The sequence below is a fragment of the Colossoma macropomum genome, unplaced genomic scaffold (assembly GCF_904425465.1).
Source record: "Colossoma macropomum unplaced genomic scaffold, Colossoma_macropomum, whole genome shotgun sequence".
Lineage (NCBI taxonomy): Eukaryota > Metazoa > Chordata > Actinopteri > Characiformes > Serrasalmidae > Colossoma > Colossoma macropomum.
Window position 1 is genome coordinate 16,268,352 of NW_023494809.1, and position 16,936 is coordinate 16,285,287.

At 38.1% G+C, this 16,936-nt stretch overlaps 1 protein-coding gene across 1 annotated transcript in view; it reads right to left on the bottom strand.

Annotated features, from left to right (window-relative positions):
* The window catches only part of rttn (rotatin), a 96,323-nt gene that overhangs the window by 21,217 nt on the left and 58,170 nt on the right, over positions 1–16,936 (bottom strand). The window contains 7 exon segments of the mRNA XM_036558371.1: positions 2,031–2,128; positions 5,360–5,465; positions 6,056–6,252; positions 10,376–10,513; positions 11,312–11,462; positions 12,196–12,286; positions 16,002–16,191. Of these exon segments, the coding sequence (XP_036414264.1) occupies positions 2,031–2,128; positions 5,360–5,465; positions 6,056–6,252; positions 10,376–10,513; positions 11,312–11,462; positions 12,196–12,286; positions 16,002–16,191 (971 nt within the window).

Below are 16,936 nucleotides of genomic sequence, written 5' to 3' on the forward strand. Positions count from 1 at the left end.
GTGGAGAGAATAGATTACTCAAGCCACTGTTTTAAACTAACAAGGTAAAAAAGCTCAATTTGGATTTCAGGTTAACTTTAAGTAAGCTCTGAGTCTTATTTCACTTTAGTTTCAGTGAAGTAAGGAAGTTCTCTCTTCCTTTAGCTAACTGTGTGCAGTTCGTGATTTCTGCCTTGTCGGTTCTTGAAATTTTAATCTCTCTACCCAAATATAAATAATAAAATTTCAAATAAGAGGCAGGAAGCAGTACCTCACCTCTCATTTTTGCTGTGGACATTAAACCGGGCTGTGTAAAAAAAGCTTGCTTGTGATTCTCAGCCCATTCAGTGTGTTCTTAGTAGGAATGTCTGTGCTTTTACTGTTATTTTTGTTATAATCTAAGTAACACGGGTTCAACTATCAAAGTGATCAAGTCAGTGTTCATTGCTGAAAAGAAGAAAAAAAGGAGAAAACTTTTCTTCTTCCCATGATCTTCAGGAAATTGCTGTTGTAAAATATTCCAGATATTTCAGAGGTGCAAAGGTATTCAGGTAATAGGGTTGACTGAGTGTTGAGGAACTATAATCAATAATAAACTCATGAAAAATGTTTCAAGCATGAAATGTTTTCAACAGTAATGCAAACGGGTTCAAATATTAATGCAAAATAATATGATTTTTGAAGTATTTTGATGCCAAATAAATGCAAATAAACAAAAATACAGTAAATAGTAACAAGAATTAATTATTTTGAAAAAAAGTAGTTGATATCTTGTGAGGTATTACGAAAACAAAGTTTGGCTTGGAAAATGAATTTGTGGAATCCTCCAGCCATCACATGGATTTATTAAATTCCATCAGCATCACCTGATTTAATTAATGAAATATTGGTTAGATAAAGTAGACATTAGATGATAGTTACAAATAATACTGCTTTTCCTTGAGGAGATGTTTGGAAATGGTTAAATAAATGCATTTCCATACGTAACATCGCTACATATTGTACCGATTTAACTTGTATTTTTTGTAATGTTAGTGTTTTAGTAAACAGCTTTTAAATCTAATTTTCACTGGTGCCTAAAAATTTTTGCATAGTATTTTTGTAGAGGTCGAGTGTAGTTATAGTGGGCTGGGAGGGGCAAAAACATTTTTTCTAAGTGCTGACAGGTTGTATTAATGTTTTAAGGTATTTATCTGAAACACGCAGATGCAGGTGATTGTGAAAGACACTTTTCTGGTGCTTTACTTCTACTTTATATACAAATTTGTAAACAAAACTGGCAAAGGGCACCCCAATTGTGCCAAATTAGAAACATACATACAGAAAAATACATATTTGTTGGCATTTGGGATGGACACTTAAGTCAACTTATAAAAGGCATTATTCAAAAATTTGAAAAAAAAAATGGACCCCTCAGGCTACCACATGCCAGAAGGGTCAAATGAACAGCACGCAATGCCCAAAAAATTATGGTCACATTACTATATTAAACCCAGAATAAAAATCAACTGTAGGAGGCATGGAGTAATATTTACACAGAGAAAGCTGGCCAATCTAAAGTCTTTAAGATAAACAGACAAACGCTCAGCTAACATTACTAGCCTAGCCGTTAACTTACTTCACCTCGTACCTCCTAGCTTGAAAACAGTGAGTTTGTGAAGAGTTAGTTAGTTGATACCAAACCTGATAAATTTCCTAATGATGTTGAAAGTTCTCTTCAATTAAATCTACATGAGAATACAACTGGCTTAAGTTTGTTTTTTCTTCTGAGACTCTTCCTATGTGCTATAGCTGCACTTTGTATCTGGTGTGCAGCGCATGTCCAGTTCTGTCCTTCACTGGACAAAACGGTTTAACTCTGACCAAAGGGTATGATACAGGTTCGCCACTGCCCTCTAGTGGAGCGTGGAGTTCAGACATCTCATGGGTCTTCAATTCATCACAAATTAGAATTTACTGTTTTATTATTCAGACTCATCCCTAGTTGGATTGGTGATAAATACTGACTGACAGAACTGTTGATTGATTTATTGACTGAGAACATTTCATACCTTCTTCCTGTGTGTGGCTTTGCCTGGTTTTAGTGACTCCAAGTGAAGCTGTGAGTAGATCTGCTTTATCTGCTCCACACAACTGTCAATAAACCCAGCTGCAGAAAAAACAGAAACAATAAGTCATGCATGGGGTTGTCGGTTTTGCTCAATGACTGGACTCTTCTTAGGCAATTAATAATCTGAAGCCAGGATTAGTCCCAAAATAGCATAAGATATTGTAGTTGTACCATAAAAAGGGAGAAAAAAACTCCTTTTTAACTACCTATTTTTATTTTTCTACACCATTTTATCACAACAGCTGTCCTTTGCATTTTGCGATGAATTAAAAATTACTTGTAATAAAATCTCTTTACATTAACTTACATTAGGGGTTGAGAACATTTTTGTCTTTGCTGAGAATAGGCCCCCCCTGCTCTGAGGTGGTCCTATAGTGGTCCCTTTCTAATGATGAATGGTGCAGAGAGGGGCTGATAAATTGTGCAGTAACAGATGGGCTACAGTCTTAAAATGCACCTATATTGTAGGTGTTTCCAATAAAGTGGCCAGTGAGAATTTTAGCACACAAATATTTATAAGCTTAGTTTAACACATTGGGGGGTAAAAATATAAAATATAAAATGGACTACAAGTTTTTCACCGGCCACGTTTTACATCTGTCCTCTGTAGAAAACGTGTTAACTTATTTACACTCAGAAATCAACAAAACGCCATTTGAGCTGGGGTGGCCAAAAATTTGCATATGACTGTATTTATTTGTTCAATATTAACTATAATGTACATTATGTACTCTACTGGTCCTGTATAGTACCAGATGCAAAAAGAATATGCCACTGCAAACTGCTGCTAGAGCTCCTGTCATGCCCATCAGCCTCTTTTAAGAACTGCTGTCACCATAAAAGCTGATGAGTCACAGTGATCTCTGCGATTACTAACAATTTACACCATTTAACCGAGAAATAAAACCTGCACATTTCAAGCTCGCTTCCTGACAGATGATAAGCACTAAAAGACGGCCCAAAAATTCTGTTTGGTGTGCCCATCGAAATATTGATATATTGGCCGGAACACCTGCCACACATTGTCAAAACATTTATATAAGTTTATGATAATCACCTAGATTTATCAATTTTAAAACCATATTGGTTGTTAACTTCACAACATCCATAAGGTCTACCTTTCTGGGTCAATATTAACCCATTCATGTCTAACTTAGCATAAAGAAATTACCATGGTATACAGTATTGCCGAGAGGGCAGGGGGGCGTGTAGTAAGTGATGTAAAAGCATTTATTCAACAAATGCATTGTTTAATAAATGCTGAAACAGCTATCTAACAACTGCTAAATATTAAACAGTGCTGCTAACTGAGAGGAGCTGACTAACATTAGCTTAGTTAGCATGATAACAGCTCTGCTCATGATAGGAGATCTTCGATTCTGACTAACTAAAGCTAATTTGGCTAACTTGATTGGCATGGAGGCAACCAAGATGATGGATCAGCTGGAACTTTTTCACAAACATCACAAGAATTAACATCTCCAAAAGCAGTTCAAATGGGGCTCAAACTGGGCTACAAACATATGAGTTATATGTGGAAAAACTTAAAGTTTCAGCTGCTGAAGGACTCAACAAAGCTCCAAGTGCTATTTTCACTTTTGCAAAATGGAAAGTAGCCCAGTGTCAGTGTTTCCTCGTTCTGTGAGAAGCAAAGGAGATCTTATTTGTACTTGATAAAGAGACATTTGGCCTACTTTTTGTGTACTTCCTCTCGTGTGGAGCTGCATCTCCAAAAGCAGCTCAAACTGAGTTGTGGCCAGCTGTGTGCAAAAGCACTAAATGTTTCAGCCCCTGAATGAGGTGGAGAAATTCTCCGTTCAGGGTGCACTTTTCCAAAGTGGAAAACATGCTGCACAATGTCACAGTTCACCTGTTTCATGAGTTTTTTTGCAGTGTGAACAACACTGCAAAATACTGCAGTACGTCTGGTGTGTATAGTTTTGATGTGAAAATATCATGTCATTTATTTATTTGCGTTGCGTTTGCCATTTCGCCCTGTGAAAGTCAAAATTAAACATGTAGCTCTTAGCCATCGCTTACCTGCTACCATGTTTAGTTTTTCTGAGGTTTTTTCTGACCCATTTTTCCCCTCTTTCTATTAGCACCACCTATTAGCGAGCTCCCACACCACCAATCAATGCTCCCACTACAATATAAATGGGTACAATGTGTGTATTATAACAGTACTGTTAAAATACTGTTCTGCTAAAAATCAGTAGTCACATGTAATCAGAAGCCTAAACAATCTCAGTTTTCAGCTATTTTTCTTTGGAATAGTAGCCAGGCAAACTAATATGGATATAATACAGACATAAATTTAAAATTTCAAATATAGGCATTAATTGGTTAAGATGAATCTTGGGCCTAATCCTATTTCTTATTTTCACCCTTATCTCTTGTTTTTGAGTGTCATCTTGCCCCTTGGAACTGAGTTACAAGGGTTGTGGTTGAAATCTTCCCTACAAAATGGGACCCTCAAATAATTACTTCATTAACAGGCTACTAGGGGTGCTCTGTAGGCATCCCTGCCAGTCTGCAGTGATAGCAGAGGAAGGTAAAGTTCAACAACCTTGCTGCTGGGCTTTAGTTACATTTAGGGAATCATATGCCTTCAAAGAGGGGTGGCATGAGGCAATTATTGATCTTCACCCACTCCTAATTCTTCGATAACATGAAGCTGAAGTCAGCTATTCGCCAGCTTCATGTTTGAATTACAACATTCAACCTCAAATGGAACAGCAGTTACATTCTGGTGCCTCAGGTGTCAGAACTGCCATACCATTTAAGGTAGACTGTGGAAATTTAGCTAGCTAGCTACCGAGACATCAGCATACTAATAGAGATTTTTTATGCTTGTTATAAAGAAATGGACCATAACACATCGTAACGACATTAAATACTCACATTTGTGGGTTTCTTTGGTCTCTTGCGCAGCCATCTTGCTGTTATTTCATTTTTTTCCTCATAACACTCTGTTTGGAGAGTATCTCTGAAAAAACTCAGTTTGCAGGGCCATGTAGCCCATACACTTCGCCCTACCCCTCTATCTTAACAAAAATCGGCACACACTATCCTTGCCAAGGCATGAAAGTGTAAATTGAAGGGGTAAAAGTTAAGTGGTAAGGGCAAGGGGTGAAATAGGATTGGGCCTTGGTGTGCCAAAGTCTAACTTCCAGTAGAATATTTTTATTAAAATGTTTTTGATGAATTATGATGTATTAGTATTTGAATGCTGGTGCAAGCCAAATTTAAAGGCTGATGATTCCCCACCTTTGCAGGCATAGCTCTGTGCGCTGGGGCTGCAGGCCAGCAGAGACATCAGAGCTTTGGCAGTGATCTTCTTCAGAGGATCCTGAAACTGGGTCTTCTCATATCTCTGCATAAAACAGAATAAAACCAAAAGTTACGCAACTGACTAGTTCAAATGTAATCTTTCAAAGCTTTAAGAGACTATTTGTCAATAATGTAACTATTGCCTTTCTAGTTTATTCAATTTAATTTTATTTATACATTGCTTTTTCTAAGAGACAAAAAGCGTCTTCTTTTTTAGAAACTAAGATACAGTGCTAATTTATATAATGTGGTAATACCATCTAAAAACTATAAGGCAAAAATGAATATAAATGAGTGTGTCCAGGCTCTGCTCTGTTTATTACCATAAAGCACACTTGCCACATACTCTTTCATGCAGGAATTTAACGGTAATTAAATGAAAAGGGGTTAAATGTGTACGTGAGCTGAAAACAAAATCCTGGTAGGACAGACATGGCAATATACCTGCACAAGACCTAGTACAATACTGCTGGGAAGTCTCATGTGTAAAGACAAGCCGATACATTAATAGGAAATACAGCAATGTCTAGGTCTGGGGTTCCCAACCTTTTTAACAGTGTGGGGGAAGCGTGCCAGGGATGAAATAGCCTCGAGGAGGTGGATGTTTTGCTGCAGTAGATGTGTAAATTTTACCTCCAGCAGAATTTCGCACAGTTGCTCTGCTGGTTCCCCGTTCAGGGCTGCAGACAGAGCGTCTTTGGAGTTTGAGTCTTCTGCATTTTGTCCTCTTTTCTTCACTTCCTGGGAGAACAGCACAGACAGGAAGTGGAGGCAGGCTGTGTAGAGTGAAGGCTCGGACCCCCACAGCCCCACACATACACGGACAGTGTCTGAAGAAGAAAGAAAAAAATACCAGGACAAAGAATCAGAGAGAATGATTTGTGGGGAATAGTTTAAAAAAATTTATTTACCTAGTTCCCCCCCCTCAGTCTACATGTAGTCGATCAGCCAAGACATGTTCAGTGTCCAAAGTTTGCTTCGTTAATTGAGCCCCTCCAACGAAGAAACATACCAACCTTTTTTTTTCTATTTTACTTCATACAACCGTTCAGATTAAAAAGCCAAACTATGCTTTATTTACAATTTAGTGACCCCTTTTTTTAATTACAGGGCATTAAACAATGCCATACAATGCTTAAACACTTTTTACAATGTTTTCCACTGCAAGGGCTCAATTGTACACTGGAGCTATGAGGTTAATGTAGCTAACGAAAATAGAGGCCTGCACGGGTCTCATGTAATTTGCAAAATCATTTGTGAACGGGATTTATTTTGAGGCACCACGATCATTTGAGGGTAAACAGCCAACAGGTTTTACGCTTGTGTGGGGAGGTACTGTATTACGGCTGGCTGGGTGGGGCAGGCTTGGACAATTATTGGCTGCTTAGACGGGTAAGCAACAAATAAGCTGTAAATGTGCTACAGAGAAAAACATGTTAGTATTTAGCACAAGCTGGAAAACACATAAAGCTATATCACATCCAATAAATGACACATGCACAAAATCTAATAATATAATGCCGACACAGATGACAGTGTTGATACAGATAAAGAACGGTGAAGCCAAGCTGCTTCACTTTTTTTTTTCTTTTTGTTTTGTTTTTTTTTTTTGGGCTAGGCTGTGGTGCCGTGCAGTTGTCTGTCGACAATGATGTTACATTATGCAATGCTCATTGTGTGGTGCCATGTGCTAGTCTAGAAATACACAAAATATTTACTTCTATTTTGCAACACTGAAATGTTTATTTTTGCAGCTGGATGCATAGAAGTACAATGGGTCTTGTTGGCTATTCTGCCATGGGGACTGGACATGTCCTACACCAGCGGAGCAGATTACGGCAAACGCAGGTAGGAGTGTGCGAGGACCACAGGCATAGACCAAAGTAGGTGAACGTGGGTTGGTATGGTATGTGGTTGAAGCGGATGGGTGGGGCGAAAGTGGCACTAGGTTTTGCGGGTGGGTGTGGGCACGAATGACATTAGATTTTGTGGGCGCAGGCGGATGTGATCGGTGGTTGAAGCAGGCGGGTGCAGGCACTAATAATCAAGCATGTGCAGACTTCTAAATGGAGGTTCACACCCCACAAATTAGCATGGTGCTAACACATGCCTAGATCAACATACACTTGCCTCAAACTGTGCGGAGTTGTTAAGTAATCTATAACAGACTTGCTTATATGGTTTCTGACACTGTATGCCGTAGCAGAGCTTCAGTGGCTCTCCCCATGCTGTTTGTGACTGTTCAGCAGAATAGGCTTTTGAGCAGCTCTGGTTAAAAGAAAAATGATAACTTTAGTCCTGTTAATACTTGAAAAGTCCACTTCATCTTCCAACAAACATTCCTTACTGTATATACTGTATACTGTATATCTGTAGAACTCCTGTATACCATTTTTTGCACAATTGTACACGTTAATTTTTAAAAATATGCACATCATTCTATAATATCACATGTATATAACAGTTATTACAGTCCTCTCAGACTCCGCACATACAAATTCTCATATTCATCTCTTTAGCTCTTCACATTGACTCTATTATATATTCTCTTATTCTTTATTATATTTATTCTATTTTTATTTTATGTTATTTTATGTTTTATGTTTTTTTCCTCCCACATTCTCAGTGTTTAAATAAAAAGTGCATTAGACTTGATGTGAAGGTTCCAGTTCTTTACATCAGTAAAAAATCTACATGGTGAGATAAGACCTCACAACAACTAAGTTTTAAACTATAATAAAGCACAAAAAAATACTGTTTCTGTTGGCGTTCTGTTAGAATGAACGCAAATAAACAAATATAATAGAAGTAAGAAGAATGTGTTGTTTTTAGTTATGAATATGCAGGCTAGAAGAACACAAGCAGAACATCACAGGTTTAGTTCCGGACTTCTTGCTGCACTCCAGCCATTGCATGGATTTGTTCAATTCCATCAACAGCTGAGAAGATCAGTGCATAGAACACATAAATAATGGAAAAGGGAAAAAAATAAAAGATTTTATGTCCATTATCGATAATTTCTCGTTAAACTGATACATGTCTTGGCTGACTGAGAAAAAGAAAACAATAGATTTTTATACTTTCTGCAATTTTTTTTTTTCTTCGTTTCTCTAAAGCTGAGACGAAGCACCGGGACGCCAAACTTCACATCAAGCATGAAAGTCTCATTTGAGGACAAACAAACTGCACAGACACGCCGGCTCACAGATACCTGCAGGCGACTCAGACTGCAGCCCACCCACCTGCTCCACCACCACCAACACATCCATCACTTTAACAACAACTCTCTCTCTCTCTGCTCCAGTCTGTCATACACAACAGGGACACCAACACATCCAGAATAGAGATAATGAGCTGAGATTACACTGACTCACTCTCTCTCTCCCGTCTTACTCACTTTCTCTCTCGCCTTACTCACTCTCTCTCTCCCGTCTTACTCACTCTCTCTCTCGCCTTACTCACTCTCTCTCGTCTTACTCACTTTCTCTCACCCTTCTTTCTTCCAGTCTTTCTCTTTTCTTCGTTCCTCTCTCACTTGGTCTTTCTCTCTCTTTCCTTACTCTTTCTTTCTCTCTCGCAATCTTTCTCGACTCTCTCAGCTAATGTCTTTTTCCTCATTCCTTATTCACTTTCTGTCTCTCCTTCCTCTCTTTCACTGTCCTTATTTACTCTCTTACTCATGCTTTCTTTCCTTGCTTCCTCTCTTGCTCTCTCTTTCCTTAGTATCTCTTTTTTATTTCTCTCTTGATCTGTCTCTTTAATTCCTTTCTTTCCTTCATTCTTCTCATTCTTTCCTTCCCCCTCTGTCTTTTCTTTCTCATCGTTCCTCTCTCTGTCCTTACCTTTCCTTCCTCCCCCTGGCTCTGTTTCTTTCCTTACTTACTCTATCTGCCTGTATTTCCTCTCTTTCTCACTCCTTCCTTCCTCTCTCTCACGCTCTCCCCCTTTTTCCTTCCTCTCTCTCATTTTCCTTCCTCTATTTCCTTCATTCCTCTCTCTCCAGCCCCTCTCCTGCTTCTTTCTTTCTTATATCTCGCTCTCTATTTTATTAGTTTCTTCCTCTCTCTTTCATTCTACCTGTCTCTTTCCATTCTCTTTCTCTTCATATTCTTGTTATCCTCTGTACCTTCAATATTACTCTAATGTTGGGAATCACTGATCATACTAATGATTTCTGCTGTACACCGTATACAATAACATAGTAATATACAACTTAGATTTAAACATCATATACTAGACTCCATACAGTATTTTTAGATGTTTTTAATCACTATTTCAAGGATTTCAATATTACAAATATATATATAATATTCCACTCAACAGTGCATTGTTAATTACATTGTTACTTGAGCTATAATTAAGATGTTCAATACAGACACCAGTACCATTATCTTGATATCGATATTAATTCCTACAGAACATTTTTTATATACTATTGGTTCACAGATGCTGAAAAAACTGACTACTTAAAATTTGCATTGAATGTCTTGTAATTTTCAATAGGTAGTACTGGTGGTACTGCAGTAATTCTGTCAGTATCACACAATAACTGAATCCTTATTATAATAACTTCCTTCTGGCTATTAATTTTATTAGAATTTCATTCTTGATGTTCTACACCTTTCTCAGTCATTAAAGAATCATCTACAGCTCCAATCATCATCCTAGATCTAAAATTTCCTAATTTTCCTAATACAGGTTCGGAAGTTGTTCTATACATTCATGAGCAATCAGATAACACTAATTGATTCCCACCATTTGCACTGTAGTGTGCCCATCTGTCCTGCTTTTTTTCCCTCCCTCCCTGTTTTGCAACACTCTTGCCTCGTTTGTCCCTTGTTCTCTCACTCCTTTCATCATGTCTGCATCTCTCTACTTCTCCCTGTTTCCCTCTTCTCCTCTTGCTTCGCTCCCGGAAGCCTACGAAGCAGAGTTACCCCACGCGAATCGTACCTGAGAAGCCGTTCCAGCGTTTCCCCACAGCGGTACAGGCAGATGGCCCGACTGCAGCGGGGCTCCGGAGCAGCAGAGTTGCCAGCAGCGTCAACACATCTGCCCAGGTGTGCAGCAATGCATCCTGGGTACACACGTCTGAAGATAGGCAGAACGCATGCACATACATAAATTCAACTATTCATCAAAGACTGAGAATGAGGGGAAATTTAAAAAATTCTACCCAACATAAAATAAAATAAAAAACAAACCTTACTTGTAAACAGAATTGTAACTACAATAATTGGCACATTCAATCATAGCAGTACACTTTAATAAAGCAAAGAAAAAAAGAGATAGTTGGACAGCTGATATAGGGCTCGCATCATGGAAAATGTAAACACTGTCGAAACATATTATTCACTCCCTGCCGATGTTGAAATAAAACTTTCTATCTCTCTTTTTTTTTTTAGATAATTCAAAAATGCCATTTACATTATCAAAAATTTCATAAAATGGTCCAAAATAAAAACTGTTACATGTACTTGCATTCAAATTTAAGAGCTGTCCAGTTTGAATTAACCATGGCTATGATTTAACAAATGACCACTCTATCGGCCTACAGCAGTTTATCCACAGCTATTTGGCCTGAAGTAGTTTAGGCCCACCCATTCAGACCACAACAGTTTAGCCCCACCCATTCAGCCCACAACAGCTGTGGCCCTGACCAGCTAGCCTACAGCTAATTAGCTCTGCTCAATCAACTGCAGCAGTTTACCCCAACCAATCAGCCTACACCTTACCCTTTAATTTGGGACAGCAGTGATGTGCATCCATGCTTTTAGTGTTTCACGACGCTCTTTGTGTAACTACAGTTCATAGAGTGAAATCTGAATGCTTATGGTGTACTTTTTGATGAAGGACTCAGAGAACCTTGGAGAGTGTGGGGTTGTTTACCTGTGTGTGGTAGAGGGAGGGTAAGGATGGAGATGAGCGTGTTTAGTAGAGATGTGAGGAAATCTGTCTTAAAGAAATCTTCATCACTGAGAAGAGCAGAACACTGCAGCAGCTTACAGACACTGCTTGCATAATACACTCCACACAGCACCTGAGAAATAGAGAGACAGAGAGAGACATAGAATTCCAGAGCGTAATAAATTCTCTGACACTATAACCATGGGCGACTCTAAGCAGTTGGCTGAGGATCTGAAAATGAAGCTAATGCCTACAAGGCAGGGGAAAGCAATAAAGATATCAGAACACTTCCAGCTCACGATTTCCACTGTCCAGAATGTCATTAAGAAATGGCGGTTAAGGAAAATTGTGGAAGTAAAGGCAAGATCTGGGAGACCAAGTAAACCTTCAAATAGAACTGCTCATATGCTGGCCAGAAAGGCAAAGCAAAACCTGCATACAACAGCAGAGCTACTTGCACAAATATAATCTGCATGTACAACAAATGGAGTAGTTTGTAACTTAAAGCCCTGCAAATAGAATATTATGGGTTTGAAATGTTAAGCATTTTAAAGTAGTTTATTGCTATAGTTAATAAACAGCTTTGTCAGCATGGCTGTGTGGATCATATGAACATTATAGAGCATTCTAGAGCACTTTTTAACTGAAACAGTATATTGCACCCTGCACCTTATAGTGTATTACAGTCTGTCAGAATGATTGTGTGGATAATATGAACACAATAGAGCATTACAGAGCGCTTATTAAATAAAACAATATAAGCCAATTCGTCCTAGAACATTTGTAAGTGGCGTGACTTTTTCTATCGACAATTAATTTCTCTGTTGACGGCATGATATGACAGGAGAAAATGCCATGCCACATACTTGGTTTCTGGCCTCCTCTACATCAGCAGGAAGAAGAACAGGATTCCTCAGTTCAGCCAAGCAGCGCTCCATCTCCACCGCATCCAACACACTGCAACACAAAGCTCAAACTCAACACACAAACTACTGCACCTAACAAAAATGTTTTATTTCTATATTTATACAGCATCTCAACTGCATTCACTGCAGGACCATGTATAACAGCAAAGCATAAAGAATCGAAATCTGAATTTGAAATGTATTATGACAATGACTCACTGGTGGCTGAGGTAATATGAAGCAAAAATATATTTTTTTTCCCTCAGGAAGCAAAATTATTTTCTTCTACTAAATTAAATCCAGAACCAGACCACAAAAAAGCCAAAAGAGGTGATGTGCCAAGATATGTGTCTACCTAAATTATCAGTGCTTTAGCATAGTTCTGTACATAACAAGAATAACAGCTCTATACGTTCACCTTGAGCTGAAATTAATCCATCAATCAGCATAGTCAAACACATACGTTCTAGGGCAGGGGTTGGCAACATGCAGCTCCGGAACTGCTCGCGGCTCTTCTGCTGCCCTGTTGGTGCTCCACAGCAGAATTAGATTTTAGGTAAAAATAAAATATTCCTCCTTTGCAGTAAAATGAAGCTCTGCTAATCGTTCTAACACAGTTTTACCAATAAATGGTCTTTAACGCTGGAGCATAACTGCTTATTCACCCTTTAACCCTGAAGGTTGGCACACAGACTGCCGGTCACCATAGCAGCGCAGATAACAGTCTTGTCTAGTTAGTAGCTAACGAAAAGGCAAAGAGAAAGACTTAAAACGAACATCGATAATTTGGAGACAAACTGACTTATTTGCCTTTATTAGCACTCAGCTGGTTTACTGATACGTTTAATCTGCAATGAGAAACTGTCAAACACTAAAAAGCTGTGAAGCTGAAGTCAGCTTCTCATTCGCCATCTTTTTGTTCAAATTTTCATGTTCCACCTTAAATGGTGCAACAATTAGCCACATGGTTACTACATTTCATCGAAGGTGGAACGGTAAAATTCGAATGAGAAGCTGACGAATGAGAAGCTGACAAATGAGAAGCTGATGAATGAGAAGCTGACGAATGACGAATGAGAAGCTGACTTCAGCCTCGTAAAAAGACACTATTCTACTTTTGCGGAAAATCTTCCTGCCAGAGACGGGAGAAAAGCGACTATAGCTGAGCTAAAGCTTAAGGTAGACCCAGCCTAAAATCTGCGTTTTCATTTATATTATATTTTTTAGCCTATACTAGGACATTAGCACATACTGCGAAACATTTACAGCCAAGATGGTTAAAAGTTACTCCAATAAAATGTGCATGAAATGTTGTGGCTCCCAAGGTGGTTAGATTTTTGTTGAAGCTTGACAAAATGGCTCTTCTTAACATGTGGGTTGCCGACCCCTGTTCTAGGGCTTACTAAATTGGGTTACACTAAATTACGATTTACACTGAAGCACAAATAAATTCTGAATATCTCCATTTAAAGACATGCTAAATAATATAGGACACAACTAAATGATTATGATCAATTAATCGTTCAGCCCTAATACATACACTGTTTGATGCTGCAAGTTTGCAGTGTAAGCAGGTTAAAACTGAAAGGATGTGGTCGTGGTTAAAGGTGGCGGAGGTAAACCAACAGAACAGTGCGAGTGGGAGGGTGTGGAAAAATTATTGTTTGTAATGGAGAGAAAATCTATTCACAGCATATTTATTTATTTTTCTACATTTCACAAATGTTTACACATATTAAGTGCAGGATAAAGCTCAGCTGAAGCTGTGAAACCTTCTTGAAAAGGTCCTGAATGAACCTTGCAATGTAAACAAACACATGGCTGCACCTCTATTTAGATTTTTGCAACATGTCTGGAGGCACCAGACAACACATAATATTCCACACCATACAGTGTGAGCAGTACTGTAAATCTTTTTGAGAATAAGTAAATGAAGTGAAATGTAAGAAGCAGTACTACAGGCTTTATACACTATAACGAGTGTATTTATCATAAAAGAAAAGTCTACATAACATCAAGGCAGCTAAGTATGCTTCAAAACTTCAGTTCTTCCAGTTTTATCTATTTAAAATTACCTTCTACATGAATCAGCATTAACTGCAGTGGACACTGTGCACTTTAAAAATTTAAACAAACCTCCTTTGCTGTATAACTTCTCTGAACTACAATGCTAACACATGCTATTTTTTTTTTACAAATACTCATATCATCCTGTAATACACTGCATATTGTTACCATACTATGGATAGTATTTCTTATATTTTATGTCTCTTAAGACCCTACACATATGTATATATTCATATGTTCAACCTTTTAATTTCTTTCACACCAACTCTTTTATATCTATTCGTTTATTCTTTTATCTATTTTACTTTCTATTTCACTTGAATTTACTTGTTTACTTTCTATATTTATATATAATCACAAATACTTTCTATATTTCTATATATTATTTTTTTTCAGGTTTTGTTGATTTTGTGAAATTTTTGTGAAGTGAAAATAATTTAACACATCCTGAGTTGCATGTTAAATTAAATTACCCAATTTTCCCATATTGGGAAAAAAAAACAGAAAACATTACATGTGCCATTACTTTTGCACAGGCCACATCTTGTGTTTTTTTTTCAGCAAATAAACAGTAGAAGTGTGCAGAAGTGCAAAAGTGTGTTCTCTGTAGAGGATGTGTTTAAGTGGAAGTAGTATTTTTGTACTTTGTAGTTCTACAATTACAGACTATAGTTCATCTGTTTCTCTGCATACTTTGTTAGCCCCCTTTCACCCTGTTCTTCAACAGTCAGGGCCCCCACAGGACCACCACAGAGAAGGTGTTATTTCGGTGGTGGATCATTCTCAGCACTGCAGTCACACTGACGTGGTGGTGGTGTGTTAGTGTGTGTTGTGCTGGTACGAGTGAATCAGACACAGCAGTGCTGCTGGAGTTTTTAGACACTGTGTCCACTCACTGTCCACTCTATTAGACACCCCTGCTTTGTTAGTCCACCTTGAAGAAATAAGGTCAGAGACAGTAGCTCATCTGTCGCTGCACAGTTTGCATCCTTTAGTCCTTCATCAGTGGTCACAGGATGCTGCCAACAGGACGCTGTGGGCCAGAAATTTTTTGGTTGGTGGACTGTTCTCAGTCCAGCAGTGACACTGAGGTGTTTAAAAACTCCAGCAGCACTGCTGTGTCTGATTCGCTCGTACCAGCACAACACACCCTAACACACCACCACCACGTCAGTGTGACTGCGGTGCTGAGAATGATTCACCACCCAAATACCTGCTCTGTGGTGGTCCTGTGGGGGTCCTGACCATTAAAGAACAGGGTGAGATACATACATTTTTATATAGTACTGTGACTGCTTATTTGAAAGGCTCTGCAAGGTTTGTTATTTTTCAGCCATGTCTATTTTTATTGTTTTTTACTGTTTGAAAAAAAACTTCAACTTTAAAATTAATAGTAAATTACTAAATCATTTCAGAACTTTATGTAATGCTTGACTTGCATTTGCATTGTGATAAGCTGACAATAATGTTGCAATAGCAATGTATCTTTCTGTTATATCTCTCTAATGACATTGTAATTTCTTGCTTAATGTATTGCTGGATCTGTCACCAGCTTTTAAAGTATCTGACAACATATTTTGCAATGTGAAGGGGGCTTTTGTTTAATTCCATCAAGTAAGCACTTATGGAAAGATCATGGTGTTATTTTTATCACCGTGTACCTTCTCCGTACGTGCGCATGACGCATTTTGTTTTCTAACCTGACTGCGCCCTGCAGGATGTGGTTCTGCCTGAGGGCGGTGAGAGTAAATTCAGGCAGAACGGCCACTAGGTTGGCCAGCAGGCCGCACACAGCTGACAGCAGGTGGGGGGTTACTATAGCAACACAGGTGAACGTTTCCGGACAGTCCTGAGAAAGGGAGGAGTCTGAGCTTTCAGCATCACTCTGACCTACAAATACATACAACAAGAACAACAACAGCAGCAGCATTAATCTACCACAATAAATAGAGCCATAACAACTCCCACATTCAGTCAGACACTGTTGCATCTAATAAATGTAGACTGCTTTATTATTGCTGTTTATTAAGAGGTTCACTTATAACATTTATCAGGTTTAATGGACCAAAACTAGTAATAATTCATTTCTACACGACCATTTTCAAACCTCTCTTTATGCCTTAGAATTGAAGAGGCTGTGTTTGTTACTGTGATTGTAAGACTGATATTGATTGATTGATTTTTAATTATATCATTTCATATTTTAATATAAACTGCCTTCACCACACTTTAAAAGAGGTAATGCATATATTAAAAAAAACAGATATATATATAAATGAGCTCTGTTCTGATTGGCTGTCATTTATTTTGCCTCATTTAAAACACAGTCCATGCTGAAACATGGCTGTTGTGTTGTTTGTGTGACAAACTGAGCTGTCTTTGCAGCTTAGTTTCCATATATAGACTGTATGACCTGGGAAGTAGACAGTACATTTTAAACCGTTTAACAATGTTTACACCTTACATCAAGTTTTATTTGTAAAAAAGTGATGAAAATGTGTTTTTCCACAATATGGGCCCTTTAAAATCTCTAAATAAAACATGTTTTTATTTATTTATTTAAACTATCTCTTTTAGTATTAAAAAATTACAGTATCTTTGATTTTTGACCAAAAGGCAAGTCTGAAAAATGTCA